Source organism: Benincasa hispida, chromosome 4 (assembly GCF_009727055.1).
Source record: "Benincasa hispida cultivar B227 chromosome 4, ASM972705v1, whole genome shotgun sequence".
Lineage (NCBI taxonomy): Eukaryota > Viridiplantae > Streptophyta > Magnoliopsida > Cucurbitales > Cucurbitaceae > Benincasa > Benincasa hispida.
In genome coordinates this window covers 34,555,956-34,575,256 of record NC_052352.1, presented here as the reverse complement: position 1 = coordinate 34,575,256, position 19,301 = coordinate 34,555,956, and the positions used below count along the sequence as shown (strand labels likewise).

The 19,301-nt window shown below is 32.3% G+C and overlaps 1 protein-coding gene across 3 annotated transcripts in view; it reads left to right on the top strand.

Annotated features, from left to right (window-relative positions):
- Positions 1-14,311: 14,311 nt before the first annotated feature.
- The window catches only part of LOC120076601 (phosphoglucomutase), an 8,288-nt gene continuing 3,298 nt past the window's right edge, over positions 14,312-19,301 (top strand). The window contains exons 1-8 of one of the 3 annotated variants that reach the window (XM_039030475.1): positions 14,312-14,450; positions 15,878-16,096; positions 16,369-16,429; positions 16,686-16,869; positions 17,155-17,207; positions 17,813-17,901; positions 18,876-19,115; positions 19,212-19,276. In XM_039030475.1, the coding sequence (XP_038886403.1) occupies positions 14,444-14,450; positions 15,878-16,096; positions 16,369-16,429; positions 16,686-16,869; positions 17,155-17,207; positions 17,813-17,901; positions 18,876-19,115; positions 19,212-19,276 (918 nt within the window). In that variant the 5' untranslated portion in view covers positions 14,312-14,443. Of the gene's footprint in view, positions 14,451-15,877; positions 16,123-16,368; positions 16,430-16,685; positions 16,870-17,154; positions 17,208-17,812; positions 17,902-18,875; positions 19,116-19,211; positions 19,277-19,301 lie in introns of those variants that run through there. The other 2 variants (XM_039030477.1, XM_039030476.1) reach the window with 2 other exon arrangements.

Here is a 19,301-nt window from a genome sequence, read left to right as displayed (position 1 = left end):
ATAATAAAATTAATTATTGGATAATTATTTCTTTTCCTCTAATAACCAACTGAGTGGGAGGTTATTGGTGGTTTCATGGTAACCGTGAGATAAAAGGAAAAATATTTTCCTAATTTTAGTAATGTTGATTTGAGATTTCCAATCTCGGAAAGTTCTCACGAAAGGTTGTCAAGTAAATTAGATTTACTAAACGACAGCTTGGAGAGACTAGACGATCGTGGAGTGTTCCTACGCGATAAACACTCAGCTAGTTGATGAGCTAAACGATCGCATAGCTTTAACTAGACGAACGCATAACTTTTGATAAACGATTGAGCATCGACCTATACGATAGGCTTTATCAGAAATCACCATAGGAGATTTGCAAGCAAGCACCATATTTCACGTGATCGATGCAAGGACCACCTATATATTATCCATAATATATAACATTTATCCATCATCCATACTATATATTATAACAGTTATAATATAAAATGGTGCATCAACATGTTATTAATGCATGCATTCATATAATATAACAATTTATATTATATATGATGCATGTGCATGCTTATTTAAATCATACAACTATATAATATAACGATATATTAAATATGATGCATGAATTCATGTTTATCTTATGGTGGAATTTTTATACTATATGGCATAAACTATGCAATATAAATAAATAAATCATACATCACATGTACAAAATAATAAATGCAACATTGGACAGAAATTGGCTTCCTAAACATTGATTAAATTAATATAACCCTTATATTGATTTAATTAATGAACATACAAATAAAAATATATTATTACAAATTAATAATTAAATAAATACAAAAAACTGTTTGAAGAACCGCTAGCCACTCTCAAAGCCATGATATGGAGATCACTAGACGCGCTCGCATCATGATTAAAGCATAATGATGCTCTCGACCAACGTCATTTACGCTGGCTTTTCCTTTGCCACAGTGTAGCCCTACGCTGCCTTTTCCCTTGCCGAAACGTAGCGTTACGCTGTATGAAGCGTTGTTACACTCTACATCAACACTGCAATGCTGATGCTAAGCGTAGCTACACTGGCCATTCTGCCATACAGCTAATGCATAACGTAATTACGTTGTGCGTTACGCTTGAAGGCAAAAAGCTTCCTTTTCTTTAATTCTTCATCCGAATTGCTCCGTTCTTGCTCTAAATTCTCCAAATTGAAGAAAAAACTTCATCACGAGTGACACAGAAAATTATAGACTCGATTGCAAGAATTAAAATGCCCAAAAATACATCGAGCCTTTATAAATCGATTGAATTTAAAGTGCTAAATTACTAAGCCAATTTTTGAAAACATCTAATGAGAAAACCACCAAACATTCATAATACAGTGTAGAAAATCCCACCAAAACTCTGAATTTATGTTCAAAAACGAAAATCAGAGACACAATCTAGCTCTGATGCCAATTGAAGGGTTTGGAATATCCCAAAGCAGAAGCAATCAAATGCAATTGTATCTCCAATTTCGTTTTATAAAACATAAAATTCAGAGGGACAAAAACATGGGTAAACAAAAAATATAATTAAGCATACTTTCTACCAAATTTACAGAGAGGATAAGGGATTGTGAAACTCACCCTTGAAGAATCGTATCTTCACGTATCCTCTCGTTCATAATAACTTGAAGACAACAACCGATGCTCCATAAAAGAACACCACCACGAGATCTTCCAAGTTATTCTTTAGGATAAGAACCAAAGTAGAGTTTCCTGGGCTCGCTTAGAAGAATTTTGGTGTAAAGAGAGGGAGATTTTTTTTTTTAGAGAAATTTTCACAAAGAGATTCTTGAGAGGATGCAAGGGAAGATGAAGAAGCTCAGGGTGAAAATCTATCTCACGTCATGTTCCCTCCCTCTGTGTATCAACACGTATATGAGGAAGTTGAGGAGGTTGGGGGAGTTATCAAATAACTCTCTCCCCTTTTTAATTCAAAATTCAAATTAATTAATTTTAATTATATATATATATGTGTGTGGATAATTGCAACTGATAGCATTTTTAGGAATAATAACCAAGTGTATAACATTATTTTTTAAAAAATAGCAAATATAGTCAAATTTGATAAATTCTTACCAGTAATATAAACTGATAGACTCCTACCAATGAAATGGTCTATCACTAATAGACTATTTAAATTTGGCCATATTTGTAATTTTTTTTACATTATGTTATATCTGCTAATACTTTGGGTCTAATGTCTATATTTGCAACTGTGCTTATATATATATATATATATAACTATATGTTATATCATATATAATATAATCTATAGTTTTTTATTCTCTCATATAACCTATAGTATTTATATGAATAACATTCATATAATTAAAGGGAACTAATTGTATAAGATACAATTAAACAATGTATGTTGATACATTATATTAGTTTTACGAGAGAAATAAATATTTGAATATGATTCAAATATTATTTATATAAATATGATTCATATAGAAACTATATGTTAAAATTAATGTAAATGTGATTAATATTAAATTTATATAGTTTTATGCGAGAGATAATTATTTGAATGTGATTCAAATATTATATATATGAATGTGATTCATATAAATACCATAGATTAAAATTAATATGAATATGATTCATATTAATACAATAGGTTATTTGAGAGAATTACAAACTATAGATATATTATATGTGATATAATATAATTTATAGATTATATATTATATGTGATATAACATATAATTTAAATGTATATTAAAGTGGTTAATATATATTAAATTCAAATTTTTGAATTTGAATTTAAATTAATAACTCCATTTGGGAGTTATTATATCAAAATTGACTAAAAATAAAGGTGAGATGTTAATTTTAGAGGTGATTGGTTGAACATGAAATAGTTTCATGTATCATCTTCATCTTCTTCCTTAGATCTCTCCTGATGAATCTCTTTGTGTTTTCTTTCAAGCTCTCAATCTCTCCCTTTACACAAAATTAAGAATTAGAAGCCCACAAGTCTCTAATGATTCTCATTCTTGAAAATAACAAGGAAGGTCTCGTTATGGTGTCCCCTTTCTTTTTTCTATGTCCGTGGTGTCGAGTTCATGAGATTGAGAGAAGAAAACATGTTGTGGAGAGGAAGCGAGAAGACAGTATTTCAAAGGTATATGATATCCCTTTCCCTTCTTCTCTGTGTATTTTCATAGTAGCAGCATACTTAGGTCTTTGTTTATCTTTAGTTTTCCTCACTCGGTATTTTAAATGTTTTGTAAAACAAAATTTAGAGACAACGACATCCGATTGCTTCCGTTGTGGGAAATTCAAATCCCTTCAATTGGTATCAGAGTCATCTCAAATCTCTAAATTTTGTTTTCGAACTTTAATTCAGAGTATTAGTGGGTCAATGTTCTGTACTATGCATGTGGAATGTTCTGGTTTTTACACATTGGACAGTTTCGAAACTGGCATGAAAATTTTACTTCTTAATTGAGTTGATTTATAAGGGCCCGATGTATTTTTGGGCATTAATTTCTTGCAATCAAGTTTGTATTTAAGTTTGTGTCGTTCGTGATGGTGTTCTGACTTCAATTTGGGGAAATTCAAAACAAGAACGGAGCAATTTGGATGATCGGGTGAAGTAGAATATTCATTCTGCCTTAGAGTGTAAGACTAAAGTGTTGTAACGCTTGCCTTATGCTGTAAAGTAAAGGGCTCAACATTGCAACACTTCAATCGTAGCGTTACAATGCTATGTGGAGCATCGCGAGGCTGCGAGCGCACTACACTACGGCAAATCGAACAGCGTCGCGACACTTTGCTAGAGCGTTGCGATACTCTGAACGTGAGGCATGCGCGTAGTGGCAGTTCCAAGTCGTGGCTTCAAGTGCTCCAAGCGACAGTTTCAAGCCGTTTTGTTTTATTAATTATTAGTTTGTAATAATCAATTGTATTCGTTTGTTTTTTCATTAATTAAATTAACATAAGTGTTATATTAATTTAATTAATGTTTAGGATGTCAATTTTTGGTCCAATGTTGCTTTTATATTTATTATACACGTGATGTATGATTTATTTATTATATTACATAGTGTATGTCATATAGTATAAACATCCCACCATAGATAAATATTATTTCATGCATCATTTTAATATAAGTGTTATATTATATAGTTTGCATGATTTAATTAAGCATGCCCATGCATCATATTTAATATAATTGTTATATTATATGATTGCATGCATTTATAACATGTTCATGCCATTATTTTATATTATAAGTGTTATAATATATAGTATGGATGAATGAATGAATGTTATGTTATTTTCATTACTTTATTATATAAATGTCATGTATAACGTAATGAAATTGAAGATGCATGGAGCATGACACCATCTTAGTAAAATTATAATTGTTATAATTTTTTAAAGTATGTAATTAGATGCATGTATAGGTTTTACTTGTTTCATTAATTCTTTATAAGTGTTATAAGTTTAATGAAGTTAGAATTAAAATCTATAATAAAGAGTTGCATGCAAACATAGGTTAAAATAATTTTAAATTATTTAAAATTAATTTCACTTATACCTATGTTAATAATATTTCTAATATGATTAGAAAATAGGTTTAATCTTTTAATTTCCATTTAATAGGAATAAATTAGATTAAATTTATAAAATAATTGTCTATAATGAACATTTGTCTTATGAATGTTCTATCTAAGGTTGGAGTATTTAAGCTGACGGAAACGGAATACCCCTACCTGGAACCAACATGGAAGGTGAATTAGACAATAATGTTATTAGCATGCAATAAATGATAAGTTTATTAAAGTGTTTAATAAACAAGAATCATATATTGTTAAACTATCCAATATAAGAGTTATATTGGGCCAATTTAACAATTCACTTAGATAAATTTATTTGCATAATTTACCTATGTTATGAACCCTCATTTGTAAAATACTTAGTGGGAGGAAAAAAATCTATATGATATGTCATTTTTCACTCATGCTCTTCATGGTAGTTCACACCATGAGATTCATGCTCGACCTTGTGACACCTTGGGAGCGTCCTCCTTAGGAAGGTGTTTGCATGGATTAATATCAAGGTTGAATGGAGAAAATATTTATAATAACTGGGAGAAAGACATGTGTCAACATATCCTACGATCTTCTTCATTGGTGGACAATGTGAGACTTCATGCTCGGGCTCATGTCGCCCTGGGCATAGCCTCCCTTAGGAAGGCATTGTGCATGAAGTCAATATTAAGGTAAACTCTGGAAATGATAGCATTGCTATAGTTAATTGCACCATATTGTTCTTCCTTGAGGCAGGCTTGTTGGGGTGGAACTATAGGATTTAAAATGAAGGGTTGCACTTGCAAGAAAACATTAAACTAGTTAATGGTTTCTTAACCAAAAATGGTAAATAAATACTACAGGAGTAAGAGTAATTCTGGTGTAGTATTTGGTTTACATCATCTCAATTCAGTGAAAGAATAATAGTACACCCTGAGGTGGCTCTTATTCTAACTCACTAGAGTATCGTAGCAATATAATTTTTTAATTAATCTAAATGAGATTCATATTAAATCTATTGGACTTCTTTTTAACCTCTATGTTGAATCAGAATGGATAATAGATTGCATATAGTCAATTAACATGTTTTATATAATTCAAAGTTATGTTGTTTCATCTCAAGAGTTTTTTTTTTTTTTTTTTTTATTATTGATATAAGTCAAAGGGTTTGATAAATATGTTACTTTCAATTGTCATCAACACATAATGGTAGTGTATTTTTGTCTNGGACTTCTTTTTAACCTCTATGTTGAATCAGAATGGATAATAGATTGCATATAGTCAATTAACATGTTTTATATAATTCAAAGTTATGTTGTTTCCAAGATTTTTTTTTTTTTTTTTTTTTTAAAATTATTGATATAAGTCAAAGGGTTTGATAAATATGTTACTTTCAATAGTCATCAACACATAATGGTAGTGTATTTTTGTCTTTTATTTGGAAAATTTTCTAAAAAATAATTGTTCTCAATTCATATAAGTGTTCATGAATAATCTTTGTAGTGATAGCTTACTTTTACTGTCTAGATAACATTTGATGTGTCTGGACTATAAGATAAAGTCATGATGAAACATATTATATGTTGGAGTCACAGGAAGCTATATGACCTCTAAAGTTAAGTATTATCTGAGTCCAAGAAAATGACTAGAGCTAGTAAGGAAAGTGTTTCCAAATTAGTTTGGAATGTCATACAATGAGGAATTTTAGAAATATCTCAAAAGGAAGAAAAATAAAAATAAGTAGATTTGATTTGGTAATCATTTTGTTTTTTGTTTTTGTGTTTGAAAATTAAGCCTATGGTCTCTACTTTCACCTCCAAATCTCTTCATTTTTTTTATTTACTTTTCACCAATGGTTTAAAAAATCAAGCATAATTTTGAGAACTAAAAAGTAGCTTTCAAAAAGTTATTCTTGTTTTTTGAATTTTTTTGAATTTGGTTAAGAATTCAATTATTGTACTTAAGAAATATGCAAATCATGGTAAAAAAAATTTGGATGATATTGGCTTAATTTTTTTAAAAAAATAAAAAAATAAAAAAATTGTTACGAAACGGGGCCTAGGTTTTTTGTGGAGAATACAGATCCACGCCTTGATGGTTGAATAATGATTCACTATCAGAATTTTTCTTCAATACAATGATTGTAAATATTCACGAATACTTAATTAAGTGGAAAAGTTCTACTAGTTGGCAATGTGAAGCTCATCTCAGTTAAAGTAGTGGGAGACATTAAAGTGTTGTTTATTTATACTGAACATGGTGCTTTTATCACCATTAGAGAAATTCAATTTCTCCAAACTTTATTACTATTATTACTAAATATTTCATAGAGTATGGTTAGATTTGGTAATAAGGCATGCTTTAAAAAATTGTTTTGAAAATATATTCAGTTTTGAGTAAATACATTTTTTTTGTGTTAAAGGTTAAACATATATGCGTACTAAACTGAGAGGGTGTAAGGATTAATGCATCCAAAAAGAAAAATAGATTCAATTCTCCTAAAGGGATACATATCTTTGGCTTTTAAATGACACTTACATGTAATCCTATAAGAGTTAGAGTTAAATTATTATTATCTGTTAAAAGTCTCGTTTCTCATGCATGTGTGTCATTAACACCTTATTAGATAAGGTTACCTGGTTGTTGTTTGTTTCATTGACTCAGGTGGTTTTATATTGAAAGCATAAGTTTGACTTCATAAATAAGTCATTAATATGATTGATGAGTATTTATGAATAAAGGTATCTTATTATAATGAAACTCAAGTCTTATTTTCTTTGAAATGTTCAAAAGAAATTAGACTAAATTTAAGTCATTAGGCAAGCAAATTGCGACATTATGATTAGATCATATTGATTAGTATAAGATATTTGTTGTACTAAGCCTAATTGATAGAGATGAGATAAGATCTCAACTCCGAGCATTAAATACAATTTGGACGAAATTGTGTTGCAGCAGAAGAAATGTGGCCTTGTTGAACTTAGTACATTCTAAATATTTTGTTAAATATAGTGTTAACCACTAAGGATATGAAATGGTGATTATAGTTTAAATGTTATTCCTCCAAAATGTTCGCGAAACAATACTGGATTATGAAAGTGTTGTAAAACTTGTTTATGACATTTTCGATTTTGGGTAAATTGAGACACTTGTGTCAAGACAAACCCTTGATGAAATAAATGTTCAAAATGAAGGGATTGAATCCTAAGCGGGAGTGTGTGACCGTCTTGCAAATTTGTTTTCGATTTTATATAAACAAATACGGTATAAAATAAATAATATAATGGATAAAAAATCATTATTAGCATGCATTTAAAAGAAAAAAAGAGGGAATAACTAAACTTACCTTTGTAGATTCCTAAATTCTTCACCATTCCCTCCGCGTCTTCTTTGGAACGTTCTTCAATGATCAAAGGACACTACCATAAGTGAAACCTTGTTACTCTCTAGGATCCCAAGAATTGGATGTGTGGTCTTAAAACTCACTACAAGAATTTTGGACTTTAGTGTCGGTTGAAAAAAGTGAAATCGGATGTATAATGTCGGTTTTTTTTTTTTATAAAAAAAGTGGATATTTAACGTTGGTTTTAAACCGACATTAAAAACCCGCTTAATTTATCCTCTCACTTTCTATTCCCCCCTCCCCCCATTTTTTTTCGTTTTTCCCTCTTCACTCTCCCCCTATTTTCTTTTTCCTCTCATTCTCATAGTTCTCTCTTCAGACCCTTTTCTTTCCCACTTCTCTCTTCCAAACCCTTGCCATTCGTCCGTCGATCGTGGGTGAAGAGTCTTTCGGAGTGTAGATCTGGCTTCCGTGCAGGTCTGTTCATCGTGCAACCCGCGCTGCTGACCCAATTACCTGGATCTGTTGCTCATTCTGTCGTAGCACCACAGCCAACTCGGATCTGATCGTGGGTGAAACTTGTTCTGTCGAAGCGCCACAGCCCGAATTTGCTGCTCCCTCTTCAATTATTTTTCTGTGTCTTATACTTTTGGTTTAATAAATAAGCACTCAAACTTGATATGCTAATCATGTGTCTCCAAACCTGAAGTTCATATTCCCACGTGGTGTGTGCCGCCATTCGTCGTTTGATTTTTCCTGGCTGTATGTCTCCAGATCTACCGTCGCTCGTCTTTGTCCACTGCGCTGCCGTCTAGATCAATATGCTCTTCTTCTCTTTCCCCTCTTAAACTCACAACAATTTTTGTTCTTATGTCTACGTCTGTTTGTGTAAATGTCTCAATGAAAGCCAACTGCGGCTTCACTCCAATATGTCTCTTTGCTCCTAGATTTGGGCCTTTTTATGTGTCTATGGCCTTTGAAATTCGATGTGTACGCAAAGCGCTAGGTAGACGATCGTGTAGCAAATGAGCAGCATTACACAATGAGGTAGACGATCGTCTAGCAAGTGAGCGGCACTACACGATGAGGTAGGCGATCGTGTAGGTGGGCGCTGGACGATTGTGTAGCAATGCGGGGAGCTAAACGATGAGGTAGACGATCGTATAGCAAATGCGTGGAGCTAAGTGATGCGCTAGACGATCATGTAGATATGCGCGCGACGTTAAACGATGAGGAGTGATGTGTTAAACGATCGGGCTATACAATAGGCAAAGTACTGCACGATCAGTGTAAGTACTAGACGATAAGCATAGAAGTTGAACAATAGTGCTAGACGATAGCATTGAGCGTTAAAGAGATGCTCGGGTGCTAAGCGATAGACTACACAATGGTACTACGCGATGGCCGTGAGCACTAGACGATAGTCGTGCTGTGCTAGACGATGAGCAGACGCGTTACACGATAGGCGGAATGCTAAGCAATAGGCGATGACGTTAAGCGATAGGTAGATGCGTTAGACGATAAGGCGTCAGCGCTAAACGATGGGCGCGGTAGCTAAATGATAGGTTATGCGCGAGATCGTTGAGACCGAGATCGTTTACTAAACGATTGAGCTACATGATGGGCCGCTGGAGCTAAGTGATAGATGCAGGAACTAAACGATGGATCGGTGCTGAGGCTACCGTTAACTATTAAAGAAACCTTTGAAGACTATGGATTTGGATGCATTCCCTTTGAATTTGGTAAAGATTCTATTTTATATTCATAGTCTCTTGTTGCTTTAGAAGATAGCTGCATGTATGACGTCTTTGAGTTGTTTTGGAAGTTGTACTCTACATATGAATATTTACTAAAGTCTCTACTATATTATGGCATTTTGATTGGCTTGAGAACATGTGCATTATACTAATTAAATACTCTAAAAGAATGTTTGACTCGCAGTTTTAATAAGTTTTAGTTGATGAGTCCAACTTCATCGTTATGCTATTGAAAATCTTCCATCGTCTTCGTGTCTCATATCTAGGTAACCAAACTTCTTTTCTTCAATCTTGAAAAAGAAGATTCTCTCATTTATTCAACTATTGAGTTTTCTTGTTTTGCAGGTGCAACAAAGGAGTAAAGATTTGGTATCACAACCTCTTTATACTTTTTCTTGGGGAACTCTAGATCCAACACATTCACTACAAGAATTTTCTTTGAATGTACCATTTATACACATTCCCAATAAACACGGTTAGTTGAATATGAATTATGATTACATTTTCACTTTCAATCCTTTGTCTTAAACCTTTTTTTGTTTATGATACTTTAAACAACAGTGGTCAGACAAAGATGCCTATAACCAGACACTGCTGAAGCTAGGGAGGGGTTTGTTCAAGAAAAATTATGAAGGGATCCATACTTACCAAGTGGAGAGGGACAGTAAACTCACAATGTTTGTAAAATCATAATGTTTGTATTACTTGTAATTTGTGTTTTCAAGGGCTGAATTATTGTACGGCCTTTTAAATTATAATTTTATAGCAGAATTTGCGGATTAAATGTAATAGATTTGCAATCCATACATAAATAATATGTTATAGCCACAGTGTTTGGTGATGACGTGTCATGTTATATTTTTTGAACGGAAAATGGATTCGACAATGAAATTTTAAAAAATAGACAATGATTGATAAAACAGACAAATTATGGGCTTCAATGTTGTTTTAAAGGGCTTTATTTGATTCTTAGGCTTCAGTTGTAACCGACATTAAAGGGCTTTAATGTCGGTTGCAACCAACATTAAAGGGCTTTAATGTCGGTTGCAACCAACATTAAAGGGCTTTAATGTCGGTTGCAACCAACATTAAAGACAATGTTATTAAAGTCCTTTAATGTCAGTTTAAAACCGACATTAAAGACAATTGACATTAAAGGGCTTTAATAACACTATCTTTAATGTCGGTTGTCAACCAATATTAAAGTCCTTTAATGTCGGTTTAAAACCCGAAATTCTTCTAGTGACTTGGAAAATGAAGAAGAAGTAGTAGAGAAAATAAGAGATTTTGAGAGAAGTAGTAGGAGACTAGGATTCAGAATTTCCAATTTAACTGTGTCGCAAACATGAGCTATGAAAACCTATTTATAAAGAGGAGGGGTGACCTCCTTCTCCTAGTCTTTCCTATTTCTACTCTAGTTCTAGTTTAATTAAATAATTTTATTTAATTAATTGATCCAATAGTTAAATAACCATATATATTAAATCCAATTTAATATATATAAGAAAAAAAAATAAATAAACATGACATGTTTATTTATCTCTACTTCTCAAAAATTAATTAACCATTAATTAATCAATTAAACAATTATATTAAATTATATTTAATATAGAATTAATCAATATATAATTATCACATATTTATATGTATACATCTCTTTAATATTTAAATCATATTCAAATATTTTTCTCTCTTAATTATTGATCGCATCTATAATTAACCATATTATATTAATCTCATTAATATGCAATCGATTTGAAAAATTCAAATTATTCTTCTTATATATCTTTAGTGAGCTAACAAGGGACCTTATGGACCTACAGATTAGAAGCTCCAATGATATAAGATTAATTAATTAAACTATTTAATTAAATTGATCAATTTTCATTAACTACCAGCCACTCTACTAAAGATCGATAGTTGCACTCTTTTGCATTGTAGATTTATTTATGTGTCCACGGATATAACTAATCAATAGTGAGTCGACCCTTCATAAATTGCTCATGACTATAGCTTGGTCAAAATATCGTTTTACTTCTGTAGTTATATCTAACTCCTTAAATACCAATGATCCCTCTAATGAATAAACAATTTATAGTCTAACTATAAACTAACACCTCTCAGGCCAATGAGAGGTAGAGGCCTCAATGTTCAAGACTCGGAATCAGTTATTAAGGGAACAATTTATCCACTTTTCTTAAAGTCGGGAAAGGAGTAAATTCCATCTTGTGTAGTTGCATTCCCAGTTCCTTACTCGAACAAGTCCCCAAATGGTAGACTTGTTGAGTCGGCTAACAAGGTCACTCTCACCCATATAAATCAAAGGACTGTTCTCATAGACAAGAGTTCACAATTCATTCAGGATTAAAGTTAAGTCACCTATGGTCATCATAGTGAAATGTAAATCTCTTCTAGCAATGGTGTTATATAGAGAGACTATTCATTTCGCAGTTCAGTCTTATTCAAACTCTTTGTATAGAATACTTCCACTCACATGTCACCACTTGAACTATTAGAATCATATTATTTGTAGCACTTTACAACAATTGTAACATCTACAAAATAGGTCGTATTCGTAGTGCCACTAGGATAAGGTACCACACCTTACCCATCTAATACAGACCATTTAGGTTATTACTTTAAGCATGATCCACCTATATGTCTCTACATACATGTTTAAGTTTCACAAAATAATATTGGATCTTATTTTGTTGGATTGAATTAATGCAGTCTAAACATTAATAAAATACCTTTTACTTTATTAAATATATAAATTGTCTTTACAAACTACAAGATACACTCGACTTAGGACATTAACTCCAACATAAAAGTATGCCTAAAAGTAGGCAACCCTTAAGAAGTCATTAAATGGCCTTTTGTACCGTCCAAAGTAAAATGATGTATTTATGTGACAAATACTAATTCATTTGAAAAATAAAAGGTTGCAGATCTATAAAAAGGTCAAGCTATGTTGCTGAATTAGTTTCAAATAAAACCACATAATAGTTAACAAGTGGTGTTAACTATTTATTTTCATTTGAACATCAATTTCTAATTGTCAAACAAATAAGTCTTCATCGTAGTTGGAGAGTTATGAGATAACTCAACCTGTGCAAAGACTTACTTGAAGTCTTTTTTGTTATATAAGATGACAAGATGAGTACTTATAAACCTTTAAGTAGTAGAGAGTTATGTGATGACTCAACCTTTGCCACTTATTTGTAAGTCAAAGCTATCATATTGGATGACAAGATTTGAAGGAAGTTGACAAAGAGAAATTTTGTTAAAGCATAAATTTGAGATAAAGTAGTGTATTTGATCTCAGTCAGCTGTCTGTAGATTTTCATTGATGGTGGCAACCATAAAAGATATGAATAGATTTACAGAAAGGAGACTTGAAAGTGTAGTACTTGGAGATAGAGATCTTCAAAATAACACTTTTGGCATCAGGTGAAAACTAACAATAAAATTGTTGCGTGAAAATGGACCGTGAGTAAATTTTTTATAATTTGATTCAAATAATAATAAAAAAAAAACACGATCACATGTTTTCGTTGGGATTCAAATCCCTTTAGTCGATGTTCAAGTCAACATCTTTCATCGTTTGCACTAAAAAATGCAATGAAGTATATAAAATACTTTATTTATTTTTTATAAGGTTGAAAGTTTGGTTCCTATCCCCACTTTTGTCGAACTCAAAAAATGAAAAATATACGGCAATTAAACTAGATGCAAATGTCTACTTGAACACAACCCAACTAGTTAAGGTATATACTTTCTCATATCCTTAAAATATATATTTTTCTTTTTCTTTTTTTTCTTTTTTGAGTTTTGGTGGAGTGATTTGAACGAAGTATAGTTTGATCAGGTGTACACACTTTACTTTGATTGAACTATGCTCATTTTGATTATTTTTATTGATATTTGAATATTACAATTTTAGAATAAAACATTTAATAAATATATTTTAATTCCAATATTTTCAAGTATGGAGGTGGACATTGATTGGGTTAAAACTATGGTTTTGGTTTTGTTTTGAAGTTTGTTCCATTTTATCTATCAAATGTCTAATTTTAACCCTTAATACTTTTAAGTAAATCTCAATTTAGTATCTTCTAAAGCACAATAATAATGTTTCAAGAAATACAATATACAAGGGGGATTTTTCAAAAATAAAAAAATAAGGAAAATTATTTACACAAAATAACAAAATTAACCTTTTTTGATAGAGACTACTTATAGATGTAAAAGTAACATATATATATATATATATATATATAAGCCAATCATTGATACTATGTGATAGATACTGATATAAGTCTATTCGTATTTTCTTTTGCTATTTTTATTAATAGTTTGACATTTTTTCTATCCATAAAAATTTTCTATATAAAATATAATAACAAACGTGTTTTAAATTTATAGTGAAAATATTAATATTCTTAAAAAAAAGAGGGAAAAATTTTCACCAATAGAAAAAAATATGAAACTATTTACAAATATAGAAAAAAAAAAACATAATCTCTATCAACCTCTATTAAAAAAATATTAAAATTTTATTATGTAAATAATTTATCTTATTTTTTCTATTTTAGAAAGAAAAAAAAGTAATTAGGTAAATTTATGAGAACCAAAATATTTGTTAATTTAAAGGCACCAGAGAACATAACAGCAAGAGAAAGTTGGAAATTCTTGCTATCTCCGCACCACCGAGTAGCTTCTCTCCCCAAAAAATTTGGTTTGGAAGAGAACCAAATCTCTGCTCTTTCAATGGCAGGTACAACAGTTCATTTCATTGCATTCTCTTAAGTTCTTCAATACACAATCGAAGTTAAATTTCATATTCTAATATTCCATTTCGCTGGACAATCTGAATTTGGTATTTTCGCATAATTTCGCCATATGTTGAATGTTTTATTCCGTGCGATGCGGTTCCAATCCTGGGAACTACTTTGTAATTGATGGTAATCGAATCGGGGATAAATCTGTTGTGCTGTAACGTTTTCGTTGAGAACAATTATGTTGATGTAATACAAAGTGAAGAGTATGATTAAGCTTTTGATTTCTTTTCTTCTTCGTTTGTCAAATTTCCTTCGCTGGAAATCATCCGTGCTTGGATTTTGAAATTGGGTTCGAGTATAAGATTGAAGTGAGCTTCAGGGAGAAATGACATAGCATGGGCTTTATGGTTTTTTTAGTACAACGAATTTGCATTTGAATTTCCAACCTCGAAGGACGGAATAGATGCCTCAACTTGTTAGTTATGTTTATCTTGGCAACACAGGTTTTGTAGTTCAAATTGATACTTCGACTTGAGAGTATATTAGCGTTTTAACTATCCTTCTATGAGGGAAAATCTCTTTAATGTATTTGTCAGGTTTAAGTGTCGTGGCCAATCAAGTTTCAGCTTACAGTTTTGCTTAAATAGCTGCTTTTGACTCTGCATCGCTTCAGATTTCTCAAACCAGTTGATGTCGAGTCCATTTCCAAACTAAACGAAGAACACTAATAAAATTTCAACAAAAAATGACTCTCGGAGTTTCACTCCGTTCCCATACCATATTTGTACAATATGGAGATGTTAAGCTTCAATCGCTGGCCAACAAGATTAGAATAATTTAGACCGTACTCATGGCTCACTCCTTTCTAGCCATAGTCAACATAACAAACATAGAAAAGTAAGATTTTTGTGTTGATGATGTTGAAGAATTGATATGATTAAATTTACCGTAATCTATCATCTTAAGCTTTTGGGTTGAGTGGTGATTTAATATGATATTAGAGCAAAATATCCCGTGATCGAACCCTTTTAATGTCTTTTCTTCTCCAATTAATGTTGATTTCTGGTCATTGGACCTTCTACCAAATTTCAAGTCCACAAGTGAGGAGAAGTGTTGAAGTATTAATAGAATTAAATTTATTGTAATCTATTAGCTTTAGCTTTTGGGTTAAGTGGTGATTTAGCAAACATAACAAAAAAGTTAGTTATTATATTATTCAGTTGTTGCAGAAGTTAATTATTCACAATCCACAACGTAGAAGGTGTGGTGCCAAACTAATGAAGATAAATGTTTCCTCTGTGTTTGTAGCCTAAATAAAGTGCTCAAGGGCCTGAAGCTGCCACTTCAGGAACAATATGACTATTAACATTATGGATCAATATTCTATGAATACTAAGTCTATAAGTTGTAAATTTTTATGCAGCAATTTCAGGGAAGGTTTTCCAAAATATTAATGTATCACAGTGCTACCACCGGTCTAGGCAGTTCAGCAACCAATATCGAAGGGACTGTTTTGCCCCTTTTAACTTGCTTCCCTTTGATGGAGGGAAGGTTGCATGGACTGGCATCTCATCCATGCAGTTGCGCACCTTTTCCACACCCCAGATAAATTTTATTATTCGAGGACCTGTTCACTGCAATGGTCTGTTCTAGACTCTCACTATCCAGGTTGACATCAAGCGTAAAACCACCATGCTAGACATCCTTTAGGATCCATTTGCTTTTATTGATTCCTTTCATGCATCAAGTTTGTTTGCATTTTCTGCTGAGTTGTTTTTCCTTCAATCCTTATTATTTGTTTGACTTTGGTTATATATGGTGCCACTTAATATTTTTTTTGTTTATGTTTTTTAATTACTAAAACTTTATAGCATTGCCATCTGAACCATACTTGTCTTCATGATCTTTTTGCAGCTACTCCATCTACAATCTCTTCTCTCGATAATATTGATTTCCAGAAGCTTCAAAATGGAAGGTACATAAATTGCATTCTTTGCCTACCATGTTCTGCCATTTACATCTACTTATTTTATAAAATACTTGAGATATCATCTTCTCATTAAGTCAAACATGTGAAATTTTGATGCAACCTGGAGTTGGGAGGACTTTATAGTACTGAATATCTTATGCATTTTATATTGAGAAATGGTCTGATATGGCAGCCTCCTTCCCAAGATTTTGTAGCTGCTGTCTATTGGCTAACAAGTGTCAGACTGTTGCTTAACTTGCAGTGATATTCGAGGTGTTGCTGTTGCTGGTGTTGAGGGGGAGCCTGTAAATCTTACTGAACTAGTTGCAGAAGCAATAGGAGCTGGCTTTGCTGCATGGTTATTAGAAAAGAAAAAAGCTGATGGTTCGCAACGCTTGAGAGTTTCTATTGGACATGATTCACGAATTTCAGCAAAAAAGTTACAGGTATTTCACCTCGACTTAATGTTAGGATTTAATAATTTGATGTTTAGACCTTTAAAAACTTGTGTGGTGTCAATGTACCAATACTTCTTTTGTTCTTGTTTTTTTTTTTCCATTTGAAATTAGCTTGTTCATGTGTCTCATGTTACATGATTATTGCTTAAATTTGTAAGCTACAATTTGTTCAGTATGTTTAGTTGAATGAAATATCTGGATATTAATAAACCCCATCCATCCTTTATGGTTTTCGTTTTCTTCTAAATTTCCGACATCCCAATCCACTTTCAGGATGCAATTTCTCAAGGTATTGCTGGTGCAGGGCTGGATGTTATTCAATACGGGTGGGTTGCATTCACATACCAATATTTCTGTTGTTGCCTTTGAGGATAAAATGATAATTCATATAGATGTTATTACCCATATGCACACTGGTTAAATTTTTGACACTCAACTTTGAGGTTTAAATTTTTTATTCCATAGGGTGGGTTGTATCCATATGCCAATATTGCTGTTGTTGCCTTTGAGGATAAGATGATAATTCATATAGATGTTATTACCCGTATGCAAACTAGTTAAATATTTATTCCATAGCCATCTCTCTCTCTCTCTCACAGATAAGAAACCAAAGAACAGAATTCAACAATGGATGTGCAACAAGAAGGGCTCAAACTCAGTCAACGGGACAGGACTGAATAACAAAAATGATTCTAATACTAATACTAAAAGAAGAAAAAAGAAGGGAACAAAAAAAAAAAAAAAACAAAAGTAGCACAAACATTCCAAGTGAATCTTAAAAAATGTAATTACCATGCCTTTGCTATTTTGTATAACTGGATCCTAGTTCTTTTGACTAGACAGGTAAGGAATAACACTTTTCCTGGTCATGGTGATGCTTATGCTCTGCCATGTGGGAGACTTATATTTGATATCTTTTCTTCTTTTGTAGATTGGCTTCTACACCAGCTATGTTTAACAGCACTCTGACTGAAGATGAAACACTTTTTTGTCCTGCTGATGGATCTATTATGATAACTGGTAAACTACACATTGGAAAATCTCTGATTTTTGGTTTTTTTTTGGGAATGAATATAGAAAGCAAATTATGAAGGGTTCCCGGAAGCTGGGTGTTTATAGAAAGGTTTCTGGTTTCAGTTCTAGCAGAACTGAACCTACCTTACCTTCTAATGGTTGCTCCGAACTGAGGCTCTTTTTCATCTTAAATTCACACGAACTTCCAGGCTTTCTTCTTTGCCATCCTAATTAAATCTACATCCATCTCAGAACTTGTTTGGTGCTGATAGTGTGATGACGTTTTTATTTTGTAGACGGTTTGTCTAGCTCATATTTTGAAGGTTTTGTGCACTTTATCTTAACTACTAAACCCCATGTTAGATCCACCAGATTCTTTTTTCTGTTATGAAAGCATGAGTCCTTTTCAGAATGCCAGAATAGTCAAATATTCAGTTGGAAGTTAGCATGGGAAAAGTAATTGGAATAGCGAGAACAAAGGGAAGTTCATGAATGGGGCAGGGTATTTGGACATTGTCCACTAATACAACTTTGACAGAAGCATGAGAGAAAGAAAGATTCCCTCAAATTCTCAGCCCATCTTACTACCTAATGGTATCTACCATTGAGTACTACTGCCGTCTCTGTCGTATCTTCAACAACATATTTGGCAAGGGAATTTCTTAATTTTTCAGACTAACGAGAGAATAGTATTCAATGACAGAATGTTGAATTATGTGCTTAGTGGCATTGTTTCTTAATGAAACATTAGTATGTGTCAACTACAAATTTTAGTGTAATGGCCACATTAGCCTTCGATTAGAGATTTGAAATGAAATAAGAGGCTTTGGGGAACTTTTATTGCATTTTGAAGCCTGGAACCAAACAATATAATTGCAAAAAGTAAAAGGCCAAAAATCTTGTGCCATATTTATTTATTATTGTTTTTAATGCATGTAATATGTGCTTACAAAAATCTCAAATTTTGGTATTTTTTGTAGCAAGTCATTTGCCGTTCAACAGGAATGGATTCAAATTTTTTACTAATGCTGGTGGGCTTGGTAAAGTTGACATTAAAGAAATTCTGGGGCGGGCTGCAGAATTCTATAGAAATCTGAATAGCACAGATGGTTTGATAAATTCAAGGGGGAAAGGTTCTGCAACAATAGAGCAGGTTGATTACATGAGCGTCTATGCATCTGATCTCGTGAAGGCAGTTCGTAAAGCTGTAGGAAATAAAGGTACAATCATCTAAACTTTTCATTGTGCCGAAATGGATATGGAGATTAAAGTTTATCACTCGATTTGGTCATATCTGTCAATTTCTTAATTCTCAGAAAAGCCCTTGGAAGGATTCCATATTGTTGTTGATGCTGGAAACGGAGCAGGAGGATTTTTTGCGGTAAATACCTGTCCTCTCAACACCC